This window comes from Dryobates pubescens, chromosome 2, assembly GCF_014839835.1.
Source record: "Dryobates pubescens isolate bDryPub1 chromosome 2, bDryPub1.pri, whole genome shotgun sequence".
NCBI classification, from domain to species: domain Eukaryota; kingdom Metazoa; phylum Chordata; class Aves; order Piciformes; family Picidae; genus Dryobates; species Dryobates pubescens.
In genome coordinates this window covers 45,759,422-45,786,705 of record NC_071613.1, presented here as the reverse complement: position 1 = coordinate 45,786,705, position 27,284 = coordinate 45,759,422, and the positions used below count along the sequence as shown (strand labels likewise).

Sequence of the window (27,284 nt, the reverse complement as noted above, 5' to 3'; positions counted from 1 at the left end):
TGGAAAGATGCATGGATCTGCACTGGGGTCAGTCCAGTGGAGTTTCCCAGTGCAGTTAAAATGCAGCCTGGTTTCAAATGCAGTTTTACAGGATTCTTGTGCGTTTCCAGCGGTCATTTTCATGCATGTATAAAAAGTCAAGTATCACAGAGGATTTTTTTTTACTGTTAATTGTTCTGTCTTCAAAACAGCAGCATGCACAAAGCTGTAAGTTGTGCATCCATCCTCCCTGACAGCCTCCAGTTCTGCCCTCTCGGCCAGTACCAGGTAATGTCTATGACTTGCTGAGAAATGTTGACAGCTAACATCAATGTACTTGGTTATTCTGTATTTCAGCAGAACACAAAGTTTAACAAAGCCAGACTACTGCTGAGGATTCCTAGTGTCCTGAATTTGAAAGAAACAGCACCCCCACCCCTGCAAACCTCCTTTCTCCTCCCCACCCTTTGAACTGTTCTATTTATAGATCTGAACATTCACGTGTGTCTGTGCACAGGAACAATGCCTGTTCTTCCAAAGAGCCTTACACTGGGAAACAAAATCAAGGAAGGACTAAATGTCACAAAAATACAAAATGTTGGCTTGTGTTTGAAGGGAAATAGGGAAACCCAACATTTGCCCCCGTGATTGCATCTTACTGCTGTTGGACTCTTCTGTTTGGATGAGTTCCTCTGCATCATGTTCCCTAAGACCAGTAGGCAAAAATCACAGAATCATAAGTGTTGAGCTTCACATGAGCTAGATGGAGCTCATTATGGAATGGAGAAAGGGAACTGTTTTCAATCAGCAAGAAAGTAACTCTAGGGAAATGCCCAGTTACTAATTCAAATGCTGTTACATTTTTACATTCATTTCCTGCTCCTTGGGTATAAGGTTGAGATTAAAGGCAGATACTGAAATACATTCGTTGCTGTGTTTACAGCAAACGTTGTCACACAACCTCTTTTTCTGTTTTTATTTGCTGGGGAGTGGACACAAGTCCTGAGAAGATGAGAATGCAACCAGATGGAGGAGAGGGGCTCTCTACATGTGCTCTGGGTGGTTCCGCAGGCACGCGATGAAATCCTGGACCGATAGACCCTCATAGCAGATCCTGTAGATGGTTGTAAATAATGGAAACCTACAAGAAGCATGCAGCAGTTAAATACTTTTTACAGCTTATAGAAACATTTCCATCCCATTTATAATGGAGATTTATTTATTATTTTTCACGTTAAAAGGAAGATGGAAAATTTTTCTATCTTTATAATTTTAACACAGAGATGCCTTTACTAGACTAGTGACTAGCCAGTCACTAGTGCTGTCCCCCAGGGATCAGTGCTGGGCCCCATCCTGTTCAATATCTTTATTGATGATCTGGATGAGGGGATTGAGTCCATCATCAGTAAGTTTGCAGATGACACCAAGCTGAGGGCAGGTGTGTTGATCTGTTAGAGGGTAGGAGAGCTCTGCAGAGGGACCTTGACAGGCTGGACAGATGGGCAGAGTCCAAGGGCATGAGATTTAACACATCCAAGTGCCGGGTTCTGCACATTGGCCACAACAACCCCATGCAGAGCTACAGACTGGGGTCAGAGTGGCTGGAGAACAGCCAGGCAGAAAGGGACCTGGGGGTACTGGTTGATAGTAGGCTGATAGTAGGCCCAGGTGGCCAAGAAGGCCAATGGCATCCTGGCCTATATCAGGAACAGTGTGGCCAGCAGGAGCAGGGAAGTAATTGTGCCTCTCTACACTGCACTGCTTAGGCCACACCTTGAGTACTGTGTCTAGTTCTGGGCCCCCTCAGTTTAGGAAACTGGAACGTGTCCAGAGAAGGGCAACAAAGCTGGGGAGGGGTTTGGAACACAAGCCCTATGAGGAGAGGCTGAGGGAGATGGGGTTGCTTAGCCTGGAGAAGAGGAGGCTCGGGGGAGACCTTGTTGCTGTCTACAACTACCTGATGGGAGGTTGTAGCCAGGCGGGGGTTGGTCTCTTCTCCTAGGCAACCAGCACCAGAACAAGAGGACACAGTCTCAAGCTGCACCAGGGGAGGTTTAGGCTGGATGTTAGGAAGAAGTTCTTCCCAGAAAGAGTGATTGCCCATTGGAATGGGCTGCCCAGGGAGGTGGTGGAGTCACCGTGACTGGAGGTGTTTAGGAAGAGACTGGATGGGGTGCTTGTTGCCATGGTTTAGTTGATTAGATGGTGTTGGGTGATGGGTTGGACACGATGATCCAACCTGGTTTATTCTATTCTATTATACAGGGCAATGCAGAGGAACTTGGGGTAGTTCTTGGGGTGACAGCAGAGAAAAGCTGTTTTGGAGACAAAACTCTATCCAGTATTTTTTTCAATTTAGAAAAAAAATCTTACATTTCTTACCCTCTTTTTCTTCCTGTATGCAAAAATGCATATATTATTTACATTCATTACTGACATCTGAAAGACTAAAAAGCATTAAAATGTCTAATAATTTTCTTTTCCTGGCTTAAAGGGTTTGTTCCTTTTTGCATACTCTCTTAGTCATCCTGGTGAAAAATGAGTCCACTGAATGACTTGGAGCTGTGTGTGTTAACTAAGGGCAATTATAGGATACTTATTAGATCAAGGTTTGATTTAAAGTTCACATCCTGTCAAAATGAGCTTTTCTTTTCTTGCCCTCTTTTGAAAGACAATGCCACTCCAATCTTCTGTACCAGTCATGATTCTAATGGGGTTTTAACTATTCATTTAATGGTGTTTGACGTCTCAGTACCACTGCAGTACAAGAGGTAATGGGATGGAGGGAAGTTCAGGTTTTCTGTTGTGTAATCTGAGACAAAGGTTTTCAATTTAAATGATCTTATGTCACCTGAAACAGTACGAAGTACTTTTTATCTAAGCATCAAAGCACTGATACCAGCACATATTACCTAGCCCTTACATCTGAAGTGTTTTAGTTAGGAGTATGCTCCTGAATTTTATACTAAGATAGCATTTGCACTGAAAGCAGTACTGCTACAAACTGTGATACACCAAGAAGAAACCCTTTGGCCCATTTTCCTGGTGTCACTGGGACAGAATCATAGGCAGGCCACAGGCTGCTGGCCATTAGCAGCTCTGAGTCAGCCAGGGCAGTGACTGGAGCTGGCCCACAGGTGTATCCCACACCATAAACATCACACTCAGTATAAAGAGGGAAGTTTGCAGAATGCCTCCTGCTTGGGCTCCTGTTCTTGCTGACTTTGTTCCTCTTTCTTCTCCTAAGGACTGCCTTCCCATTTATTGCAACCATTGTACACTTGCTGAGCTGAGTATAACTTCATATAATTTACACTGGCATTTCAACCTATGGGGGTTCTTTTCCTGATTCCCTTTCTCTCCTGAGGAGGGGTCATAAGGTGATAGAGCAACTGCTGTAGTTTGGTCCCAGACACAGGCTAAACGTAGACCCCCACAGATGATGTTTGCAAGCCTTTAGTCTGGTTTAGGGGGATGGAGATGCCTGGGGAGCTCCCTTGGAATTTTTATGTACATTTTATTTCCTCTATCTCTGTAGCTTGTTTTTTCTAACACTGTTTAGCCCTTTTTACTGACCGTGGTAATAACAGATCAGGGTAAGCTGAGCTCTAATGGCGGCCCAAGATGTAGAAAGCAGTTGTCATGGAAACGAACAAGATAATTAAACACTGTTAAGGAAGTTATGCATGGTTCATTAATGGTTGTTGATTCCATTTTTGAAAATAAAAGCACTTACTTATTGAGCATGTTTTTCTGTTTCAGAATCTTGTAGACTTCGGCCGAGGTCAGAGGGCCTTGCAGTTTTTGTCCATTCAGCATCTCGTTTTCCAGTTCCTCAAGGGACTAGAAGAGAGGAGACTGATTACTTGGATCAAATTCCAGAGGGGACACTGCTGCAATAGCAGCAGTTATCAAGAAGGTAAACAGATAATAATGCCTTTGTAAGACACAGATGTGTTTCTTCATACATCACTGCAAAATAGATCAAAATCCTCCTTACTTTCCCCGTGCGAGCAAAGGCTTCCGCTACTTTTCTGTTGCGTCCCCCGTAGCAGGTAGTGATTAGGTCAGCGACACCACAGCTCTCCAGAAAAGTGGCTGTTGATACCTGTCCCCTGCAGAACATCCTGGCAAAGGCCACCATTTCCATGAGGCCCAAGCGAATCACTGCTGCCTTTGTGTTATCACCGAAATCCAGCCCATCGCAGAACCCGGCTCCCACTGCCACGATGTTCTAAAAACAGTTTAGAGCAAAATACAGAGGAGGAAAGGAAAGGCAAGGTTTGTGGTTCAGCAGTGTGCACTGAGCTTTACACCCACACATCTGTCTTCACCAGGACCAGGTACAATTTCCAAAGGCCATGAATTTACCTTGTGAATCACAGAATGCCAGGTTGGAAGTGACCCCAAGGATCATCTGGTCCAACCTTTCTAGGTGATAGTGTAGTTTAAATGAGATGGCCCAGCACTCTGTCAAGCTGAGTCTTAAAACTGACTTCACAGTATCACAGTATAACCAAGGTTGGAAGAGACCCCAAGGATCATCAAGTCCAACCTGTCCCAACAGACCCCACAACTAGACCATGGCACCAAGTGCCACGTCCAATCTCCCCTTGAACACCTCCAGGGACGGTGACTCCACCACCTCCCTGGGCAGCCCATTCCAATGACGAATGACTCGCTCAGTGAAGAACTTTCTCCTCACCTCGAGTCTAAACCTCCCCTGGCGCAGCTTGAGACTGTGTCCCCTTGTTCTGGTGCTGGTTGCCTGGGAGAAGAGACCAACCCCTTCCTGTCTACAACCACCTTTCAGGTAGTTGTAGAGGGCAATGAGGTCACCCCTGATCCTTCTCTTCTCCAGGCTAAACAATCCCAGCTCCCTCAGCCTCTCCTCACAGGGCTTGTGCTCAAGGCCTCTCACCAGCCTTGTTGCCCTTAGGACTTCTTAGGAAGAAGGTGGGTAGCTAGTTATTATTGGACAAAAGTAAGTGGACTCCTAGATGATTGTTCTAAAGTCCCCACTGATATTCCCATGAGCAAAAAGCAGCCTGTTTAATACAGTCCTATTACAGTCACATGGCATGTATGTAATTCATGTTCTGTTTTCCTGCTAGTTCCAGGTTGGGAATCACTGGCCTTGCTGTTCTATTTAAAATATCTCACACTGAGTTTTCTCTGTGGGTCTCCAAGTTTTCTCTGTGGGTCTCCAAACAGACATGAATTCTGCACACAGAGGCTGCAGCAGATCAGATTTGGGGTTTGTCTGAGCTGGGATTGTTTAGCCTGGAGAAGAGGAGGCTCAGGGGAGACCTCATTGCCCTCTACAACTACCTGAAAGGTGGTTGTAGCCAGGAAGGGGTTGGTCTCTTCTCCCAGGCAACCAGCACCAGAACAAGGGGACACAGTCTCAAGCTGTGCCAGGGGAAGTTTAGGCTTGAGGTGAAGAGAAAGTTCTTCACTGTGAGAGCCATTAGTCATTGGAATGGGCTGCCCAGGGAGGTGGTGGAGTCACCATCCCTGGAGGTGTTCAAGAGGAGATTGGACGTGGCACTTGGTGCCATGGTCTAGTCATGGGGTTTGTGGTGTCAGGTTGGACTCGATGATCCTCGAGGTCTCTTCCAACCTTGGCGATACCATGATACTGTAAATGGGCAGCAGAATTGCCCTTTTCTACAGCTCTGGACAAATGTCTTGGGATCCTGAACATCTTCATAACTCCTCACTATTGTCCTGCACACCTGCCTTCCCACCTCCCAGTTTCCAGCCCCTGAGCAAGTCATAGAACCATAGAATTGTTAGGGTTGGAAGGGACCTCAAGGATCATCTAGTTCCAACTCCCCTGTCATGGGCAGGGACACTTCACACTAGATCAGGTTGCTCAGAGCCACAGCCAGCCTGGCCTTAAAAACCTCCAGGGATGGGGCATCTATCACCTCCCTGGGCAACCTGTCCCAGTGTCTCACCACCCTCATGGTGAACAACTACATCAGAGTAGTTTGCTGTATATGACTAGTATGTCAGGACTCCTATTAGACTGATCTTACAGAAGTGTCAGGTGAGACTATGCTTTGGCCCTAATAAAAACCTCTCAGTTTGAAATCACTCACTTTTAAGGCTCCGCAAAGCTCCACCGTATCAGAGTCAAGCACCACAGTAATCCTGAAATTGGGGGTCTGCAGTAATTCTTTGAAGATTTCCCCTTGCTTTTCGTTTTTGCAGCCTGTGGGAAGGAAGGACAAAAGTTAGAGCTTTTTTGGCAGCGTTTGAGACAACTCACAATTAACCATGGGAATCAGGTCCCACGGACCACTTCAGGCTTTGCGGTCCCAGTAACCGGGTGTTGCTAAACAAGAGATCAGTGCGACAGCAGTTTCTGCTGCTGGAAGATGTTGTTAAAGGGTAAGTCTTGCCCTGCAAGTCTCAGGGCATTGACCAGGCATCACTTAATAACACTTCAAAGGATTAAAGTAGGTAGTCCCTAACACAGCTGCCGGCCTGAGCAAACTTACATAACCAAAAACCTTGCAAAATAATACTTATAAGTTGCTTTGTACAGCACAGCAGTATGGTTTCTGCTTTGAAAATGTAAGCCAGTGTAATTGCTAAATGTATTGTGGAACACAAATGATTAATGCCCAATTAATTCCCAGTTACAGGGAGCTCCACAGATGATGAATGTCAGCACTGCTGGAGCATTTTTGTTGCCAGTTCCACAGAGGTCATAGAATCATACAATCACAGAATTGTTAAGGTGAGAATGGACCCCAAGGATCATCTAATTCCAACCCTCCTTGCCATGAGCAGGGACAACTCGCACTGAATCAGGTTGCTCAGAACCACATCCAGCCTGGCCTTAAAAACCTCCAGGGATGGAGCTTCCACCACTTCCCTGGGTATCCTGTTCCAGTGTTTCACCACCCTCATGGCGAAGAACTGCTTCCTAACATCCAATCTGAATCTACCCATTTCTAGTTTTGTTCCATTCCCCCTAGTCCTCTCACTCCCTCACAGCCTAATAAGTCCCTCCCCAGCTTTCTTGTAGGTCCCTTTAAGATACTGGAAGGCCACAATTAGGTGTCCTCAGAGCCTTCTCTTCTCCAGACTGAATAGCCCCAACTCCCTCAGTCTGTCCTCATAGGAGAGGAGCTCTAGTCCTCTAACCATCCTTGTGCCCCTTCTCTGGACACGCTCCATCAAGGCATTATGTTGCTTGCCCTAGGTATTGAGAGGAAGGGTAGACTGTCTTCTGCAGTAAAGGGACTGAGGTTTGCCTTTATCTAGAGAGCCCCTGGACAGCTGGGCAGAGACTCCTGAATGGAGTTTCACTTAATTTTCACACAAGGAAGCTTGGTCTACTTCAGGGAGAACTCAGCAGTGAGTTTTACTAGCCTGAGGCACCATAGGGTTTCTGCTCCATCTCTTGAGACAAGTTTTTAGCTTCTTAACAGTTGAGGTTGGGGGATACCCTGCCTTTTTGAGGTGGTTTCTTTTCTGCACTACATCGCTTTCCATGAGGACAAAAGGAAGGAGCAAAGCTCCTTTGCAGAGTCATCATCACACATGGCTTCAAACTGGGCCAGCAGAAGTTAAATTCTCCCAAGAAAATGGAAAATTAATATTGCTCAACTCTCCTAATCGTATCTAGTCCTAGCGCTCAGCCAGCCACAAATGCCCTGCTGATAGGGTTTTCACTATTACTGTAACATTTGCAAGGCAAAGGAGCAGTATTGCAACAACAGTTTGGGAGTTTTTGTCTTCCCCAGCTATGGAAGGATGTAGCTTTAACTTTGACTGGCTTTAAAAATCAGTGGGTTGTAAGAACTGCTGGATGAACCTTCTAAAGCAGGTCAGACCCAGTCTGGGAGTATCTGAGGCTACGTCTTGGCAAGCAGTCTGAATAGGAAGAACAGAATGTTTTGGGTTTTTTATTTTTTTGTATTTTGGCTTTCTTTTCAAACAAAGATGGAGAAATATGCCTTGGGGATCTTGAGCACATATGAGCTTTTGATTTCATATCTCTATCTAGACCATATAGTGTATCAACTATGTACTCGGTGATGAGCTATAAAGACACAAAAGGTGGCTCTTGCCAGCTCTTAAAGAAAGAGGATTAAGCTGCAATAGTTTAAATTAGTTCTCAGCACTGAAACCCACTGTGAGTTTGGATCTGATCCTGCCAGCACCAGTCACCCTGCTAATTGTGCTGCCTCCCTGAAGGAGCTCAGCAGGCACTGCATCTACCACACAAGTCAGGAACCACTTGGGACCCATCACAGCCTCTTGCTACATCCAGAAGCTATCCTGCTGCCCAGCCACAGGTGACATCAAACCACAGGTAGCAGCTCTGATTTTCTGTTTATTGCAATAGTTACCAATGGTGGTTTCACAGAACTGCTCATCAGCCACTTCTTTGGCTATGTTGGCTCCCATCAGCACGCTGATGTCTATTTTCAGTTTCTCTCGAATGAGGTCAGATATGAGCTTCAGGCCATCAGGACCCTCATCGATGCCCTGAATCAAAGATGACAGTTAAAGCCAAGTTATTAGAATAGGAAAATGACAGCAGTAAGGTAAAGCTGAAGGTGTCCTATTGCCTGCAGCTCTCTGGTTTTAATGGGAAGGATCTGGGTCTTATATTCACTAGCATTAGCTGTTAAATACAAATGCTCTGGCTTTGCACTTTGATAACTGCAAGCTCAGGGAAAAGGTAGCAAGAGTCGAGGTAACCCTACAAGAAGCCTGCTATTTAGTGCTGCTGTCCTGAGGCTTTCTTTGGTGCTATATTTTAACTTTGTGCTAAATTCCTGTGCTACATAACCAGACTTTTAAATTAAGCCTACAAGCAGTGGCTTTCTTGCAGGATGTAAGTATTAATCTGAGTGTTTCCATTGGTATTAAGGAGTATACTGAGCAGTCTTTTCTTTTTTTTTAAGCTAAAGAGAAAAATAATTTTGCAGGAATTTCCTTCTTCTCTCATCTTCCTCTCCTCTATGTACTGCTGCCTGTGAGATAATTGCTATGGAGAGTAGGGAAAGGGGGGTGAGAAGAGCTGGTATTGCAGTCTGAAAACTTGAATTACAGTTCTTTCATTGCAATTTAAAATTGGGTATTTCCTGTTATGCAATAGGAGTGTTAGACTGTGTTCCTATGCTTTGCCTTTGGCTTTTAGTATGAGGTTCTCTTAAAATATTAGTTCTTGTGAAGGATCCCTCAGTCTGTGTCAGATTGAAAGGGCTTCAGTTCTGCAAATTCCTTAGTGTTACTGCGCAGTTTTAATGCTGCTAACAACACCTTTAGCATGTACTTTGAAGAGGCACTTCAATCCAGCACTTTTTCCAGCTAAGAGTTAATTGAGGCTGTAGTCTGAACACTTTTTCTGGCAGCAGCACCAGCTTATATTAGCCCTTTCTCTGCCCATTTTCACCTCTGTCCTAGACTAAGTGGGAAGCAATCCAGGCTAAAGGTGGTTGGCAAAGACGACCGTCTTAGCCAGGCTGGGTTGCTCCATCCTTCTCTCTCCACAGCCATGTGAGTAGCAGAAGAGCTGGCAGAGGCTGGGTAAATTTTAAGTCCTGCACAAAGAAATGCCTGCATTTGTGCAGCTCATGCAGCTCAGGACTGGAGCTCCTGCCCTGAAATTGAAGCTATTTATTTACTCCACCCAGACTGAGTCTTGTGGAGGCAACAACCTACCTTGATCAGTGAAATCCCAAACGTCCCGGGTTTCATCTGGCTGGCAATCTGCTCACAAATCCGTCCAATGAATTGATGTGGCAGGACAAACACTAAAATGTCTGCCCCGTTTGTTGCTTCCACTATGTCTGGTACAGCCACCTGGGACAAGAATGACAACCAAAATGAGCTCCAAATAGGAATCCTCACACCTAGTGAGACACCCATACACCAAAGACATCGAAGACGCTTTGCAAGTGTCCTTAATTTTAACAGTGTGGCATAGCTGCTACCTCTTCATGCGAGCAGCTGCAGCTCTCTTATGATATCACAGAATGATAGGGGTTGGAAGGAACCTCCAGAGATCATCAAGTCCAACCTCCCTGCCAAAGCAGGACCACCTAGGGCAGGCCATGCAGGAACTCTGCAGAGAAGGAGACTCCACAGCATCTCTGGGCAGGCTGTTCCAATGCTCTGTTACCCTCACCATAAAGAAGTGTCTCCTCCTGTTGAGGTGGAACCTCTTGTGTTCTAGCTTGTACCCATTGTTCCTTGTCCTGTCACTGGGCACCACTGAAGAGACTGGCACCTTCATCTTAACACCCACCCCTCAGATATTTATAGATGTTGGTAAGATCCCCTCTCAGCCTTCTCAAGACTAAACAGCCCTAGTTCTTTCAGGCTTTCTTCATAGGAGAGATGTTCCAGTACTGCAATCATCCTCAGCTCTCTGTTGGACCCTCTCCAGCAGATCCCTGTCTCTCTCGAACTGGGGAGCCAAAACTGGACACAGTAAAGCAGCCTAACTATTACAGGTTTGGATTTTTTTTATCATTTTGTTTTTAACTTGCCTCCCAGCCCTGTGTGGATAAGCTGGGGGAGAGGATATACTCCCTAAACTTGCACTGTTCAGGGAAGCCCTTTTGCTGATTCAGCTTCTTCAGGTTCCTGTAGATAACTGAGCAAGGAGCACAGGAACAAAGCAGAGTGGTGAGACAGAGCCTCTTCTGGTAGTTTTAGGTTTCTATAGGTCACTAGCTGAGAGTTACTCCAAGATAAACTATCACAAAGCAGAGACTATGATTATACTTGAGCTGGGATGGGTTGCTTGTTTTAAATGTACAGTAACTTGACCAATACTTAAAAAAACAGCCCCAACATTCTTAATAACTAGCAAGCTGTATCTTCCTCCAAATGCTACCATTACTCAGAACAGGTCACTTTCAGCCTGCTAGTACAAAGAGTTTACAATCAGAGTAAACACTGCCCTTGGACACAGTCTTGGAGCACAGCACCCCAGAGAAAGCAGGATTCCCAGTGGAAGGACCAGAGCTGCTGCTAGCAAGGCTGCTTCTCTGGAGCTGAGGCTGGCAGTGCTGTACAGGCAGTGCTCCTTGCTACCCAAAATATTGCAGGGCAATGGAAGGGAAAAATGAGGGTGTGGTTTTGTCAGTCAGAGATGAAGGTATGAAGGTCCCTTCAAACTTTACTACAGCCAACTGATTTCTGCTGGTAAGGGCTTGGACTTTGCTACAGACAGGACATGGCTGTTCTCAACTGACAATGACATGCCTGTGGATCTGCTAGAAGGTTGTAAAAATAACAGTGTAACCCAGGAGAACTCTGTGCCAAAGTCAAACCATTCAAGTGCAAATATGCAATTGGATCACTAATTGGAAGACTAAATATGACCAATCCTTAAGCAAGGAGAGACCCACCACGTGCCACCTCTTAACTTCCTTTTATGACTGCAACTGTTCAAGAAACGTGGTGCTGCTTTACTTTTACCATGCACAACAGCAGCACTTGGCAAAATCTTAACAGTCAAAGCCCCTACCTTGCTTGCTTCGGCAGCAGTAAATGACCTAAGCTGATTTAAGCAGAGATGCATAACTTGGGTGTTTTCAGTGTTCATGAAATTTAAATACCTTATCATTTTGGTGGCATTGAAAGTATTATTAATTATAGCAGTGTGTTGCTATCCTGAAATCACCCAAAGCTCATTATTCATTTCCTTGTAAGCCACAGCTGTTAGCTGTGCATTTGATGTTGTTGTTTTTTCAGGAGGGAGAGCAGTAGCTTTTCTGGTTTTGGTTTTTTTTTACCCCCAGAAGATGCTGTGGATTTGAAATATCTCAGCTCTGTGTAGACAGATCTCTGCCTACTGTTTCTAGAATGATTTCTGCCAGGGAGGAGGATGGTGCATTACCAGCACCTGACAGCTGGATGTTTGAAGTTGAATGTGGCATGAGACAAGCAGAAGTCACACAAGTGAGTTGTATGTCAATAGTGGAGTGAGTGAGGTGGCAAATCAGAATGAAGCAGTGAATTACTTCCTAGTTTCAATTTTGCCAGATGTTGCTTCCTTTATAAAACAGAAAAAAAAAAACACTTCAAGGCTTGTGGATTTTCCAACTTACCACATTTTTGGGTAGCTTGTATCCAGGCAGATATTTAACATTTTCATGTTCTTGGTTGATTATCTCTGAGAGTTTTCTTCCATTGATGGTCTCTTCAAATACCCACATCCTGACAGTAGGATCAAATCTGTTGGACTTCTGAACATTTTGGCCAATGATTCTTGCTATGGCCGATCCCCTTTAAAGAGAAAAGAGCTGTAATAACTAATGGGAAACAAATAGCTTTACTGTGACTTGGAAACACAAATTACTTTAAATGTAGTAACTCATAAAAGGCCTGTGCTATAAAGTTGTACACTTATGAGAAAGATTTATTCACTAATTGCCATCAAAACCCTCTCAGTTTAAAACCACAGAAAGCAGAACCAGGGAAGAAAACTGTGATAAGGAATCTGAAGTCACACCAAAGACTATAAACTAGGAGTGTGGATTTCTCTCCAGTTCTGGGCCCCTCAATTTAAGGACAGTGAGACTCTTGAATGTGTCCAGAGAAGGGCAGCGAGGCTGGGGAGAGGCCTCAAGCACAAGCCCTGTGAAGGGAGGCTGAGGGAGCTGCGGTTGTTTAGCCTGGAGAAGAGGAGGCTCAGGGGAGACCTTATTGCTCTCTACAACTACCTGAAGGGTGGTTGTAGCCAGGAGGGGGTTGGTCTCTTGTCCCAGGCAACCAGCAACAGAACAAGAGGACACAGTCTCAAGCTGTGCCAGGGGAAGTTTAGGCTCGAGGTGAGGAGAAAGTTCTTCACAGAGAGAGCTGTTAGCCATTGGAATGGGCTGCCCAGGGAGGTGGTGGAGTCACCATCCCTGGAGGTGTTCAAGGGGGGATTGGACGTGGCACTTGGTGCCATGGTTTAGTAGTCATAAGGTCTTGGGTGACAGGTTGGACTTGATGATCCTTGAGGTCCTTTCCAACCTTATTGATTCTATGATCAGCAACACTAAAAATACAGCACCTGGAATTAAAATCTCTCTTGTTTCTTGGATTTTTTTTTTCCCTGAAGACAAACAAATATAAAATCATCCAGGTGATAAAGCAGTGCTGATCAACTTTGTCGTGAACCAAAACTGTCAAGTCTCTGTCAAGTCTTTGTTGATATCATCTAAAATAAATGCATCCCACTTTCTCACCAATAACCAGAAAATTGTACTAAGGATTTAATATCAGCCCTAAATCCCCAGAAAGTGCTCTTTTCTCTAAACAAGCAAACCAACCAACCTAAATCCTCAGAAATTGTTCTTTTCTTTAACCAAACAAAGAAACAAACCAAACCCCAAGCAAACCAAACTTATTTAAAGAATTTCAACCTGCTGGCTTTTCTTTATTTATTGCTCTACTTATTACTGCAACCAGATCTGTAATAGTTGCAGCCTGAGGATATTTTAACCATCCACTCTACTCCTCTTCAGTCATGCTGATAATTTTTTTAATCTCAGTTCAGACAATTTCATTTCCCCCATCACCACTGCAGCCTTGCAGACATTCACTTATTTTCTTGGCAAGGGAGAAGTAAAAATCCCACAGAAAATACTGGAAGCATTGTTTAATGCTCTTAAAATTATATGGAGAGGAGGGGGAGTATTTTTTCACTTCTCTAGTCACTCTTCCCATTTTAATGTTACTGCAGTCCTTCGAGTACTGACTATTTTACTAACACAACTGAAAGAGGAGGTCCTGTTGCAATACATTTGTCCTCTGACCCACTTGTAACACACCCGCAGCAAGGGGCACGAACAGGAGTTAGCTGTGGTTATGTTTTTCTGGAACTGATAAAAGTCTTGAGTGCATCCAAGATGAAGTTCAGATAGGTCTGTGCTGTCAGTGGCTCAAAGGGAAGCCACGTTGTAACTGGCTCCCCTTGGCTCAACCTTATTTTTGACCTAACAGGTTTGCACAAAGCTGGATTGCTCAATCGGTCGTAAAAGAATGAGGGCTTCATCTTAATCTTTCTTGATAAAGAAATCCTACTGAGATCAGGGTTCACTTTGCTCAGTCTTCGTTATATGCTATATCCTGAGCTGCTGGCTGGGTGTTTTTTTAATTCTCCTTTGGGTTGGTTTTTTTTTGGTTGATTAGTTGGGATTTTTTTGGTTTGTTTTATTAAGGGATGGTTGGGTTGTGCTCTTTAAAGTAGTTAGGGAAATGGTTTAGAGGTGAACCTTTAATGTAAGAGTTCTGCTTTTTTGAAAGAAAGGCATGCAGTCCTATCCTACATTTATATTATTTATATAATTACTTAGTGCTGGTTCTCTTGCCCTGTCCTTAAGAAGGACATCGAGACACTTGAACGTGTCCAGAGAAGGGCAACGAGGCTGGTGAGAGGCCTTGAGCACAGCCCTATGAGGAAAGGCTGAGGGAGCTGGGATTGTTTAGCCTGGAGGAGGCTCAGGGGAGACCTTCTTGCTGTCTACAACTACCTGAAGGGAGGTTGTAGCCAGGTGGGGTTGGTCTCTTCTCCCAGGCAACCAGCACCAGAACAAGAGGACACAGTCTCAAGCTGCGTCAGGGGAAGTTTAGACTCGAGGTGAGGAGAAAGTTCTTCACCGAGTGAGTCGTTCATCATTGGAATGGGCTGCCCAGGGAGATGGTGGAGTCACCATCCCTGGAGGTGTTCAAAAGGAGATTGGACGTGGCACTTGGTGCCATGGTCTAGTCATGAGGTCTGTGGAGACAGGCTGGACTCGATGATCCTCGAGGTCTCTTCCAACCTTAGTGATACTGATACTGTGCTATCAACAGAGAGCACAATCAAGGCTTGAGCTGAGGATGAATTGTGGCTCTGCATAAAAAAAGTTGTCTTAATGAGAAAAGGGTTTTTTTAAACAGATAAACTTGAGATCTAAATTAGTTGTCCAGATTCTGCTGGAGTCTTAGATGTTGCCACTCAGGTATTTTCCTATTGACAAGATACTGGTGAAGGTATAGCAGACACAAAGGTAGCTCCATAAATGGCAGCATTTCCTTTGGTTTCATTTCAGATGAATAAGGATTTGGGGAAGGAAGGGTTTAATGTTTAAAAAGCATTGAGTAGTCATCAGGGAAAAACCCTCACCACAAAATCATCAAACAGTTTGAAACCTGATGCTCTGTTTACTTAGTCTATTTAAAATTCAGTCTCTGCTGATCATCCTTGGGAAGAAGAATTGCTTTGTCTGGGAAGGTGGTGTTTGGTAGACTACACAGGCTTGGGCAAAGAGGGCTGCTTATGCAAACAACACCAAGGATGCTCACAGATAAAGGCTTTGCCATGGTCTTATTTTCTCCAAAACTCAGTTCAGTGAAGACTCATGGAATGCAGAGAATGCCACTTAGATAATTTTGCAATGTGTAAAACTGTCAATCAGGGGTTTTTTTTCCATCCAATTATGTTAATCCACATTGGAAGTGATTTACATATTGCTAAGAAAAATAAAGCTTTTAGCTGGAGATTTCCTATCAGTATAATGAGAAAGCTTTGATGTAGAATAACTCAAGTAAGAGCCACTATTTACCTATCTCAATATGAAAGTGTTTGTGGCACACATCAGCTCTGGTGAAAACTAGAGCCTAATGGACCCCATCAAGCAGCGAGTTCCTTCCTGACACAAAAGGCAGTCAAATATGCTTATGCTGTTCCTAAGAGTGTTTCTGAGGAGGTCTTAAAGACCTCAGTGGTTGCAGGTCTTATTCCTTCCCCAAAAAGCCCATCCCAGAACTTTGCTATTCTTAGCATTTGAAAGATCATCCTGACATCTTACCTAAGTTTTTCTCACTGCAGTTTAGGCCCATTTCTATTCTAGAAGGGTGGAATATTGTTTTTCTCCTTTAGATGCTTGATGATGATGATGTATTCCTCAGTCTCTTTCTCAGACAACCTCCCCAAATTTTTTTACATTATAGTATTGCTCAGGTTGAAAGGGACTATGAGAGATCTCCAAAGTGAGAACAACACTGAGTTCAGACAGGTTGCTCAAGGCTTTGTTCAGTAAAGTCTTGAAAGCTCCTCTCTTGGCAGCCTATCCCAGTGCTTTTTTATTCTTATAGAGCTTTGGTTTTTCCCTCTCTATACAGTGAGTCAGAATCTCCTCTGGTTCAATTTATGACCAGTGGGTTTTGTTTTCCTTCCACATACTTCCATAAAAAGCCTGGCCATCTGTCCATGTTGAAGACAAGAACATAGTTAAAGCTCAGTCTTCACTGAGGACTCTGCAGTCCAAATGAATCTAAAAGGACTGGAAGACGTTTAGTATTGAGAAGGGCCAGGGAGTGAATTAAACATCTACCTTTAAAACCAGGTAACTGAACCATGCATAATGTAAACACAAACCCTCCTGCACCTGGCTGTGACTGCAAAATGCGGTGCAGCACTTACTCCACGTTAACCACACCACTCATGAGTCTTCTGGTAGTGTTGACTTAGTAAGCCCCTGTGCAGAACTTCTACAGCTGACATGAGCTATTGCAACATGCTGCTTCACGTGCCAGCCTTGCTTCTGAGCTGCAAGAAAGACTGAAGTGCAGTGATCTGAACTGTCACCCAAATATCCAGGAGGGAACTCAAGGAAAAAAATGTTTACCAAAGATAAACATTATATTTCTATGTTGTGCTAAGACAACCTGTTCTGCCACAGAGGCTATGAATAGATGTGATTTAAACATCAGAGCACAATGTTTATCTCCTCCCCAAAGATTTTACAGACTGTGCATATGACAGGAAGCAAGAGATGGTCCCAGGCAGACAGGCAGTACGAGTAAGTAGATAGCATTGAATGAGCTGGGGTTTCTATATCTCTGTGGCATAACTCCTTCCAAGTTTGTAGGTACCTGTGGACAAAAAAGAGAACTTTCTCGAGTACAGATATGAAGGAAGACAACTAAGTGGCTTTGAAGAATGTCTTATGGCAAGAGGACAGCTTGGGAAAGGCAGGAGGTGCTTGCTTGAAGATGCAGCAAGAGAATGATGAAGACTGTCACTGTGGGATGAGCAAATGTAAAAGGTGATTCCCAGACATATAGCCATGGTTGCTGAGGGCTTGTAAGTGACAGAGAGCTGTCTGCACAGGCTTGGATGCCTGTGGCTAAGGTGAAGCAGACAAAGGCAGCAGGGGTGGGATGCAAGTGCTGTAATGACATGGTGAAAAGTGGCAGCTGGGGAAACACCGGTGCAGAAATGATAGGGCAGGACTCAGGGCCAGAGAAAGCCAGGTGCATGATCAGGAGTTCCTGCAGATGACTTGGCTGTGCAGGTACATGTGAAAGGCTGTATCTGAGAGATGTCATGCACAAAGAACCTGTGATCCGGAAAGGGCATGCACGTGGGGGCTCAGAAAGCAGCAGACTGGTTTGGCAAGGCAGGAAGGCAAAGAGCCGTGCTTTAACTGCTGTTTTCTCAGCAGCTCACAAGCAACCACTCCCTCACCTATTGATTTTTTTGGCATTTGCTCCCACTTAACTGTCAAGATATTTTAAAAATCTTAAGGATCCTGCCCTTCTTGTACAAAAACACAGAACTATCTAAAGGGTAGGTTTGCTCATTCTAAGTGCATGCACTTACATGTTGATCTGTTTGTGCTCAGGTTACATAAACTGCAAGAAAAGTAAGATGCAAGGTTCAGTGAAACAGACCCCACTGAACCCAGGAAATCCTATCAGACCCCAGGAGTGCTGGAGGTCCATACTTTTGTCCAGGCTACAAAGAACTGAGCAGGAGCAAACCTATTCTTATGAGTGGGGGACAGACTAAATGGGGACCTAAACACAATGCTTGTAATAGGGCTTTGTCTGCACCAAGATGCTGTGGAGGATGGAAGTGAAAGGTGCCAATAGGTCATGGCTTTAAATGAAGCCTGTGTTCTGGTTCCTTCAAAGGAATATAAATGGCACCACCACTCTCCTCACTACTGAACGCTCACAGGCCTTGCCATGCCTCACAGGCACATACAAGAAGAAGGGCACAGCTTCTGGTCCTCTTTGGAATCCGACTGTCCTGTCACCAGACGTTAAGTGGCTCATACACCTCAGTGATACAGGAGTCCAACGCCTTTTCACTTCTCACTGGTAGGTTCATCTCCCTGGGAATGCTGAAGGCCAGGTTGGCCGAGGCTCGGGGCAACCTGGTCCAGTGGAAGCTGTCCCTGCCCGTGGCAGGAGGGTTGGACTAGCTGATCTTTAACGTCCCTTCCAACCCAAACCGTTCATCGATTCTACGACGATAGTCCCTGCCCAAGGAGTCCACCAAGCTGAGGCAGGACACGATGGGGACAGGGGCCGCGGTTTCAGGACCATGGAGACCCTCCTACTGCCCCGGCTTCAGTTCCGCACCTGTTGCGAAGCCCCCAGCAGGGGCTGGGGGGCACTGGCCCGGGGCACGGCCCGGCCCGGCGGTCCCGCTGTGCTGCTCCGCCGCTCCGCGGCGGGGACGGAGGGAGAAAAACAACGGGGAACGGGAAGGGAAAAAAGGAAAGAAATGGGGGGGGGGGGGGGGGGGGGAGGAAGGAAGACAGGTGAGCGAGGAGACGGAGGGTGCCCCCCCGCGCTGCGGCACTCACCAGTTCCCAGAGCCGACGATGCAGACGCGGAGCGGCGACATGGTGCGGGCTGCGCCGCCTTCCCGCCCGGAGCTCTGCCGGCTCGGCTCGGCTGAGCTCGGCCCGGCCCGCTTGCCAGCACCGCCCCTCCGGCCCGGCCCCCGGCGCCTGCGGGTGGGACCGGCGTTCGCGGGTGGTGGCCCCCTCCGGCTCCGCCTGCGCCCCGGAGGCTTTTCTGGGTGCCTCGGCCTTTGCCCTGAGGAGCCGTCCTGAGAGTGTCGGTTGAGACCCGCGGCGGTTCGGTGTCCCAGGGTAAGGGCCCCTGCGTGGCCCCGGCACTTCTCGTGGTGTGGGACCTTCCCGTCCGTTGGCGGCCCCAAGGGGTCGGGTAACGTAGTGGAGCTTGGAGAAATACAGCAAGCTGAGCCCTTAGGAGCAGTGAGGAGAGGCTTGAATTTTTCCTATAGATGAGGAGCCCACTGGGAAAAGGTTATGAGTGCATTTGCAGAACCAAATTCAGATGATAAATCATGGACTATTTCATAGGTCTTAAAATGGGACACCAAATTAAAGTTTTCTGCAAGGAAGGATGGAATGAAGTGTTGTCTTTTTTCTCCTACATGGTCTAACCATGCATAAAGCCACATGAATTACCACATTTTACTTCTCAGCCTTCCACTACATTCTGTTGTCACTTCAAAGCAGTATCCTCTGTCTTATTGAGCCAAATCACTGCATTTGCTGCCTTCCCTGCACTTGCAGTCCTGCTTCCCCTTGCCCTGCAGTGCTCAGGCTCCTGTCCCTACTAGGGCTGTAGGATCAGCAGTGACCACCACATCAGCTGCCCTCACACTGGAGCTTGGCTCACAGGGTCTCTGGCTCCATGTGATGAGGACACCTGACCCTGTGATTCATGGAGAGAGGATGGCTGCCAGGATTTCAGAAGCCCGTGGGTGTTTCTGGAGGTACACATATGCTCAGCTCTCCTGCTGTCAGCTTCATCAGCTGAGCTATTTCATGTGTCCTGATAGCAGTGAGAATGTTTGGGCACTAGGGCAAAACCCTGTATGACAGTATCTTCTGAGAATGACTGCGACAGGTTGCTCAAAAAGAAGGTGTAGCTTGGACCCTGGGCACATGTGAAGTGTGATGGGGAACTCTTATGAGAAGAGGCATAACCTGTGTGCACAGCTTGAGTACGGCCAAGGCACAAATTGTCTTTCTCCAACTCCAGGTGCTTTTTCCTCCAGCCTTCTGCTTGTTCACCATGATTTACTCTTTCCTTAGCTGTATAGCTCCTCTGTGCCTCTTAGCACTCTTCTGCCTTTGTCTTATCCTCTTCCCTAGGAAGATCTACTGTGGAGGTGAGGAAGAGCCACCATCCTGCTTGCTGTGTTCAGCCCCTGCGACTTCTCTGCTTGCTGCAAGCTCTTTTGTCCTGGTGAGTCCCCAGAACCCAGAGGGAGGATGCATTCACTGAGGCACTGGCTTTTGCATCTAATGCAAGAGAAGATATCCCTTATCTGTATAGTACCATAAGTATTGCAAGCTGTAATGGTTTCATCTAAATTAATGTGGAAGCTTTTAATTACAAAGCTGAACTGTATCAGTTCAGTGGCCTCTGGACTGATGGATTAATGTGCCGTCCACATTCAGGTTGCACTGACCATTTGGTCGGTGCACATAAGCTAGCAGGGGGTGAGATTGGCAGGGGATGAGAGACAGATGGATGTGGTAGCACTTGTGAAGAGCAGAGGACACAGCCTGGAACTGTGAGTGCATGCGTTAGCTTATACATCTGTGACACTAATTGGTTGTGGAAGTAGATAACTTGTGCTGCTGCTGAACTGTCCTCTGGATTTGTGCAGTCACTGCTCCATGGTAATGGATAGGAGAGCATTCATGCACAAAGGACTGCTCCAGGTGGTCTGCAAGCAGTTTTACATGGCATGTTCAGATGTCAAGGCTCTCTTGGTGTCAATATTGTGTGGGGACACAGAATGGCCTCAAGAAATGGGTCTTTTGGCAGATTCCAGATCCTCAGAGCCCTATAGTCTATACCGGCAGATGCTGGCAACTATTATTTTTATCAGGGAGAGTGAAGGACCTGCTTTTCCCCACAAAACCACAATGTTTGTTTTTCACAATAAACCTGAACGCACTGCCTTTCAAGTGTGAGTCATTAGTACTTAACAGACATAAAAGCTCAGCCCACTTAATAGGGAGGACAAAGACAACCCTCTCAAGGCTAGCCTCACCCCAGCTCACCTGCTTTCTGCACCTGATGGGTCATGCATTTGTCTACAGCCAGAGATGACACAGCCAAACAAATTTCCTCTGCCTAGCAGCTACTGCAAACAGAATAAACTCCTTGTCAGCACTGCAACGCCAGGGCAGCTGCTGGGCATTTTTTACCTAAGCCATCCATGGCTTTATCTACAGTGGCAATATGGTTTTTGAACGGCTTGAGAAATGTGACTGAGAAATGCCAAACTCAGGAGGTGCCAAGCAGATTGGCAGGGAAGAGAGATGGGGCTGCATGAGGACAAGGTAAGGGGTGGTATGCTCAGCCCTGTGGCACAGATACAACCATTGCATTCTTTGTTTTCTTGGGCGCCTTGTATGTTTGGGTGCACAGAGTAAACTAGTTGAGTATGGAACAGGGCCAGTCCTTCTTTTCCCTGGGTGAGCTGGAGCTGGGCCTGGAAGGACACTCTGCCTAGTTCTTGCTGCCAGCTCTCAATCGTACCATGCTCCATGTTACAATGGGTTTGGTTTTTTACACCTTCTTCTCCTACTGAGAAGCTCTTTGAGACAGTTAACTTGTCTCACAGTGACAGCCCTTATTCTCCTTTAATATCCAACTTATGTCCATCTGCTCTAGCACAAACACTGTCTGTAAATGCAAATGATTCCTCTCTCCTGGTGCTTATTCTCCCCCTCTGCTTGCCTTAAACCCCAAATGTATTTACAGAGAGGAATCAGATCCCTTCTCACTGTATTTTGCCAAGCTCAGCAAGATGTATTCTCTTATTTCCTCTTTTCCTCTCCTTACCTGGGTGCCACCTCAGAATCATGGAATGGTAGGGGTTGGAATGAGCCTCTGGGGGTCATCTAGTCCAACCCCTTGCTATAGCAGGGTTGCCTGGATCACATTGCACAGGAATGTGTCCAGGTGTGTTTTGAAAGTCTCCAGAGAAGGAGGCTCCACAACTTCTCTGGGCAGTCTGTGTAAGTATCTCCCCATACCTGTTCCAGCATGAATTCAGGCTTGCTGAACATTGATAACCTGAATGATGCCCTAAAATCTCATCAGAACTTTACCCAGTGCCTTGTCTATATTTACTTACTATTCTTGGAATAACTAATTTACCATTTTACTAACTACCTCAGGCATGTGGTTCTTACTCTTCTATTGTTCATAGGCAATAAATTTTAACTTACAGCAGAAATTTTATCAACCCCTCAGTGCATACCCCTGCATTTTATGCTGTTACATTTTATCCCATGCCTGTTACTAGGGTATAACAATCATATCATTCTCCCTGTAGGATTTCTTCTCTATTGAAAGTGTCTCCAAATTTTGTCCTTAGCAAGTTTCACTACCCCACTCATAATTTTTTGGGGTTAAGATAACTGATGAAATTACTCAGTAAGACCAATTCCTCCACTCCTATAATTTTGCTATAAGCCCCACAAGCAGTTTTCACCCCCAATACTATTGTTCCTTTGGCATTTTGTGGTCTTTATGTTAAAACTCATCTCTTTGAGTTTAGCTAATAATTATCTAGGTAATATCAAATCAAATCTTTAGCCAAAGTCCAGGTTGATAACATTTATTAGCTTTCCTTTGTCTGCAAATGCAAGTATCTTAACAAAGGAAGATATTGGGTCAGTCACATATAATGTGCCTAGCTTGTACTTTAACCCATTTTCTGCTTCCTCTGTGCCTTTTCTTACTCATGGCTACATTTCCTCTAAAAAGCCTACAGATTTCAGTGATGAAGATTAGTCAGTCTTCAGAAGTGAAGGGTAAAGAGTTCTTGAGTTTTGTGGCTGTATTGCATTTGTCATTTCCATACCCATGCCCTTTAGCCCATTGATTGTGCTGCCTCTTCTCTCTGGGGGTGCATGGTCTTCCTTATGAAAACCGAAGCAATACATTCCTTTAGCTTTTAGTTGTTTGCTGTGCTGGTTTTGGTGATGCTTTCATTTATTTCCTTTGTAATTGTACAGTTAACCCCCCCTTTTTTCATTTTCTTTCTCTATACAAGTGTGATTTGCTTTGATTTTGAGCAATACTTTTAATTTGGGATATCTGAAGGGTAGTTTTCTCTGCACATTACTCCCTTCAGCTTTTTTCACTAGGCTTTCTGCCCATTCTTAATATGTCCTGCACTGCCTATATCACAGCTCACATCCTGTGTGGGTATATGGAGCTGTACTCAGCACTGGTTAGGCCACACCTTGAGTATTGTGTCCAGTTCTGGGCCCCTCTGTTTAGGAAAGATGTTGAGTTGCTGGAATGTGTCCAGAGAAGGGCAACAAAACTGGGACGGGGTTTGGAGCACAAGCCCTGTGAGGAGAGGCTGAGGGAGCTGGGGTTGCCTGGCCTGGAGAAGAGGAGGCTCAGGAGAGACCTTCTTGCTCTCTACAACTACATGAAGGGAGGTTGTAGCCAGGAGGGGGTTGGTCTCTTCTCCCAGGCAACCAGCACCAGAACAAGGGGACGCAGTCTCAGGCTGCACCAGGGGAGGTTTAGGCTGGATGTTAGGAAGAAGTTCTTCACAGAAAGAGTGATTTGCCATTGGAATGGGCTGCCCAGGGAGGTGGTGGAGTCACCATGACTGGAGGTGTTTAAGAGGAGACTGGATGGGGTTCTTGGTGCCATGGTTTAGTTGATTAGATAGTGTTGGATGATAGGTTGGACTTGATGACCTCAAAGGTCTCTTCCAAGCTGGTCTGTTCTACTCTGTTCTACTCTACCTTATTTTATCTGATGCTTCTAGAAAGAGGTAAGATTCAGGGAGCCTATTCTGTCTTGTGATTACTTGAAAGCAAAGCATCATAAGAATTTTGCATTCCCTGTGGTGGCAACCAGGCAGCATATTTCCTCAGCATCTCTAGGAATGCAGGCCTCAGCACTGAGGGAAAGAGGAGATTATTTTTTTTGGCCAAACCTTGTGGGTTGATGTCAGCAGGACTCAAATGTATAGCTTTCTCACATATAGAATCCTAGGTAAAGTTTAAGTTGGGGTAGGTCTGAGTTTAGAACAAGCGTTTCCAAGTTCAGCCTGTGTGTGTAAGAGGAGCCTATATGAGGTGGGGGTCCACAGAAACCTTCCCCCAGATGAGGTCTCTAGACCATTAAAAACCTACCACTTTAACTGCCACTTTCAGTGCCACACCTGACCCTCACTTTATGCTGGACAGCCTGGAGGTCAGCATTAGCATCAAAACCACTCATTTATCATGGCCCTCTTCATTTTCCACTGGAAAATTTTTGCACATAAATTTTAACCTGAATTACATTCTAAATGTAAGATTTGCATGGTTTAAAATGTGTATATATAAAGACTAAATTACTGTATGCTTTATTACTTTTAATTCTATAAATTACTTCTAGTCATATTAAAATAATAGCAATTTAGACTGAGGTAGCATGCAGTATCTCAAAGCAGCTCTTCCTGGATGTTAGTTACAAATAAATAATGTCAGTTAATGTCTCCAAGAGCTGCCAGTCCAAATGGCTTACAGCTTTCCAGCTTCTACATGGGCTTCTTGCAGTCTGCTTTTGCTAACTCACAGGATCTAGAAAACAAATCAACAGCGAAGTTTTTACTTCACTCATTTTATTTAGTTGGATTCTCTGCTGCAGATTCTGATTGGATTGTAGAGGAAGAACTTTTTGTTCACACTTAAATCAGTTCTCAAAAAAAAAAAAGGTACTTAGCAGAAAATAAGACTGGATTTTAGCCCTATAGAAGTCTCCACCATTCCAAATAATTTAAGGAATTCAAGCAGAACAGACTGAGAGGCCAATTGTAAACTATGTGTACTCTTTAGGGCTTTGTGCAATCCAGCAGAGAAGGTTTTCATGTAGAAGCAACAGGACTGTGGCAGAAGTGAGAAGTGCATTTGCCAAAAGGAAAACAGTACTGGTAACTTAGAGTTAATTTTCTATCAAATACATATCAAATGCCAGGTAACAGACCTACAGAGACTTTGCAGAATCCAAATACACCTACTCTGTAGGCAGCACAGGCTGCAATGAGAAGGAAGGATGTCATTTGGAAATTATGAAGTGGATGCAGAATTGGTTGGAGTGTGCAGATACAAGTAGGAGATCTGGTTATGAGACTAGCTCAGTATCAGTATCCCAGAGCTTGTATAGAAACATAGCAGTCAAATTATGAAGGACAGGTTTGCCAACAAAAATTACCTAGTGGTAAAAAAAATTACCAAGCTTGGTTTCCAAACTATCTTGTTATCATGGTACACCTGGAAATGACATTTGACTGAGTTAACAAGCAGCTAAACATGATAATGGGGATCTACAGCAGATGGAGAGATATTCATGTTGCCATAGAAACCATGCAGGAAAAGTGTGTAGGAGTAAAGCATGGCACAGAAAAGCTTCTGGGAGAAGGGGCTAGTGACTGAAAAACTGAATTCACTGAGCAGCTATTAAGGTTAGGTGAGACATTAATGAAAAACACACTTGCTCTTCAGGAAATTGAGAATCATGTAGGAAAGGAGTGATAACAGTGAGCTGCAGAACAGCTGAAGGCAGCAATGTCATGTTTTGTCATAGGCAGGGCAGAAAATGTCTTTAGAGGAAGCCTGGAGTTGGTCGTGAGACAGATAAAAATAGCTGGGAAGCCCCTCAATCACAACCACAGCATGTGCTCCCCTTGTGTCCACTGAGCTCACACTGGTCTTGGGCTGGTGTCATGAGGATGCACTTTCCTTGGCCTCCTCTCCCTGCAGCAAATCCATACATTCCCAGGAGGTGACTCAGCCCAGCTCATTTGGCTCCTCCTCATTTCTCCATGCAGAGAACCTGTTGGGTGGTCCCACAGTGCTACACGGCTGACTCCTCACTGATGGACTCACATGGGGCTACATTTATTGAAGAAAAAGTCAGGCCCTAAGCAGATAAATGCATGTTTTTGAATTCCCCACACAAAGGGTCTATCTGGAGGAACTTCCTGGTTTATTCTCTGTTGGGTAGTAACATGGCAGAAGAGATCCCCTTGAGCTCTGTGGGTGGAGTCACCTGAGGGCTGTTGAGGCAAGGAAAAATATGAGTCCTCCTGTAGTGCAGAAAGACCAGGCAGAGGTGACAGGCTCCAGCCATTGCCCTTTGTGCTAGAATAGCCTGCACTCTGCCACAGTGGGTGATGAGGCAATACCCCCAGCTCTCAGCCTGCTCAGAAGCTGGAGAGAGAAGAGCAGGGAGATGTTCCTGTGTGACTTGAGCAAGCAGAGGGTTGGCACTCAGTGAAGACTCAGGGTGCACATCCAGCTGTCAGTTGCACTTCCAATAGACTGCCAGATTAGACCCATGTGTGCTGGGCCGCTCTGCAAGGGCAGGCAAAGGGATTGAGACAAAGTGCTCATCAGTGCTGTGATTACAGAAGTGTCTGGAACTCTGGTCATTACACAGTTATCTCCTGCTGTTGCTGGTGAGCTGCCTTTCTAGAACAAGCAGAAATCCCTGCTAAGACCAGGTGAATGTGCTTTAACCATTGCCAGCTGATGGGGATGGATGGTGGGCAGAACCACAGGTTGTGGAGATCTGAAAGGTAAAAGGCAGCATGAGCATGGTGATTTATGAATTCATAGAATGGTTTGGGTTGGAAGGGACCTTCAAGACCATCTAGTTCCACTCTCCTAGTCATGGGCAGGGACACCTTGAAGTAGACCAGGTTGCTCAAGGCCTCATCCACCCTGTCCTTGAACACCTCCAGGGAGGAGGCATTTTCCAGTCAGCAAGGATGTCACCAGATTGCCGTGACATTTCAAATATGATGGACAGTGGCTAGGCAACTTCACCTGCCAGTTCCCTCAGGACCTGTGGGCAGATCTCATCAGGCCTTGCAGGTTCTGAGGCAATGTGCTAGAAGAGCCTGCACTCCTCAGGAGATAACTGTATAATGACCAGAGTTCAAGACATTTCTGGAATCACAGCACTGATGAGCACTTTGTCTCAATCCCTTTGCCTGCCCAGCACACATGATGGCAATACACTGGTGTGGAGAGGGATGGGGCTGCTGTGGTCTTTGCTGTCATGTGATGACTGCAGAGCTGCATTGCTTCTGCTATTTTGCAACCCTAGGGCTGCGTGATGAGGGTAACAGATCCGAGCTGTGGCAAGCCTCTCTCCACACAGAAGCACTAAAGAAAAATAGCTGTACATGGGCAGCAACTCCACAGAAACTATTCTGGAAGCAGATGCAAGGTCCTTCAGTCCTGTTCTTCACCAAGCTCCCAGGACATGGCCTTTTCCTCAAAGGGTGCCTCACAGTGGAGAAACTACTGGGATTACACTCCCAGCTTCCAGCCTTTGCTACTGCCCCAGTTTACATTTTCATGTCTGAATCATGTTGGAATTGCATAACACTGGAGCCTGGAGCATGACTCAATGCAAAGTCACACTGAATACAATTGGAAATGGTGCCAAATGTGAGGATGAAGGATGCAAGGGGT

General features: G+C 45.5%; 1 protein-coding gene across 1 annotated transcript; it reads right to left on the bottom strand.

Moving 5' to 3' along the window:
• Positions 1-643: 643 nt before the first annotated feature.
• On the bottom strand, positions 644-18,695 carry LOC104303728 (glycerol-3-phosphate dehydrogenase 1-like protein). Its single transcript, XM_009904398.2, has 8 exons — positions 18,594-18,695; positions 12,072-12,249; positions 9,673-9,813; positions 8,352-8,490; positions 6,087-6,199; positions 3,980-4,213; positions 3,716-3,822; positions 644-1,120 (listed from the first exon to the last, which is right to left on the bottom strand). Exons 1-8 carry the CDS (start codon positions 18,632-18,634, stop codon positions 1,024-1,026), a joined length of 1,050 nt encoding a protein of 349 aa, XP_009902700.1. The 5' UTR covers positions 18,635-18,695; the 3' UTR covers positions 644-1,023.
• Between the last annotated feature and the right edge of the window lie 8,589 nt (positions 18,696-27,284).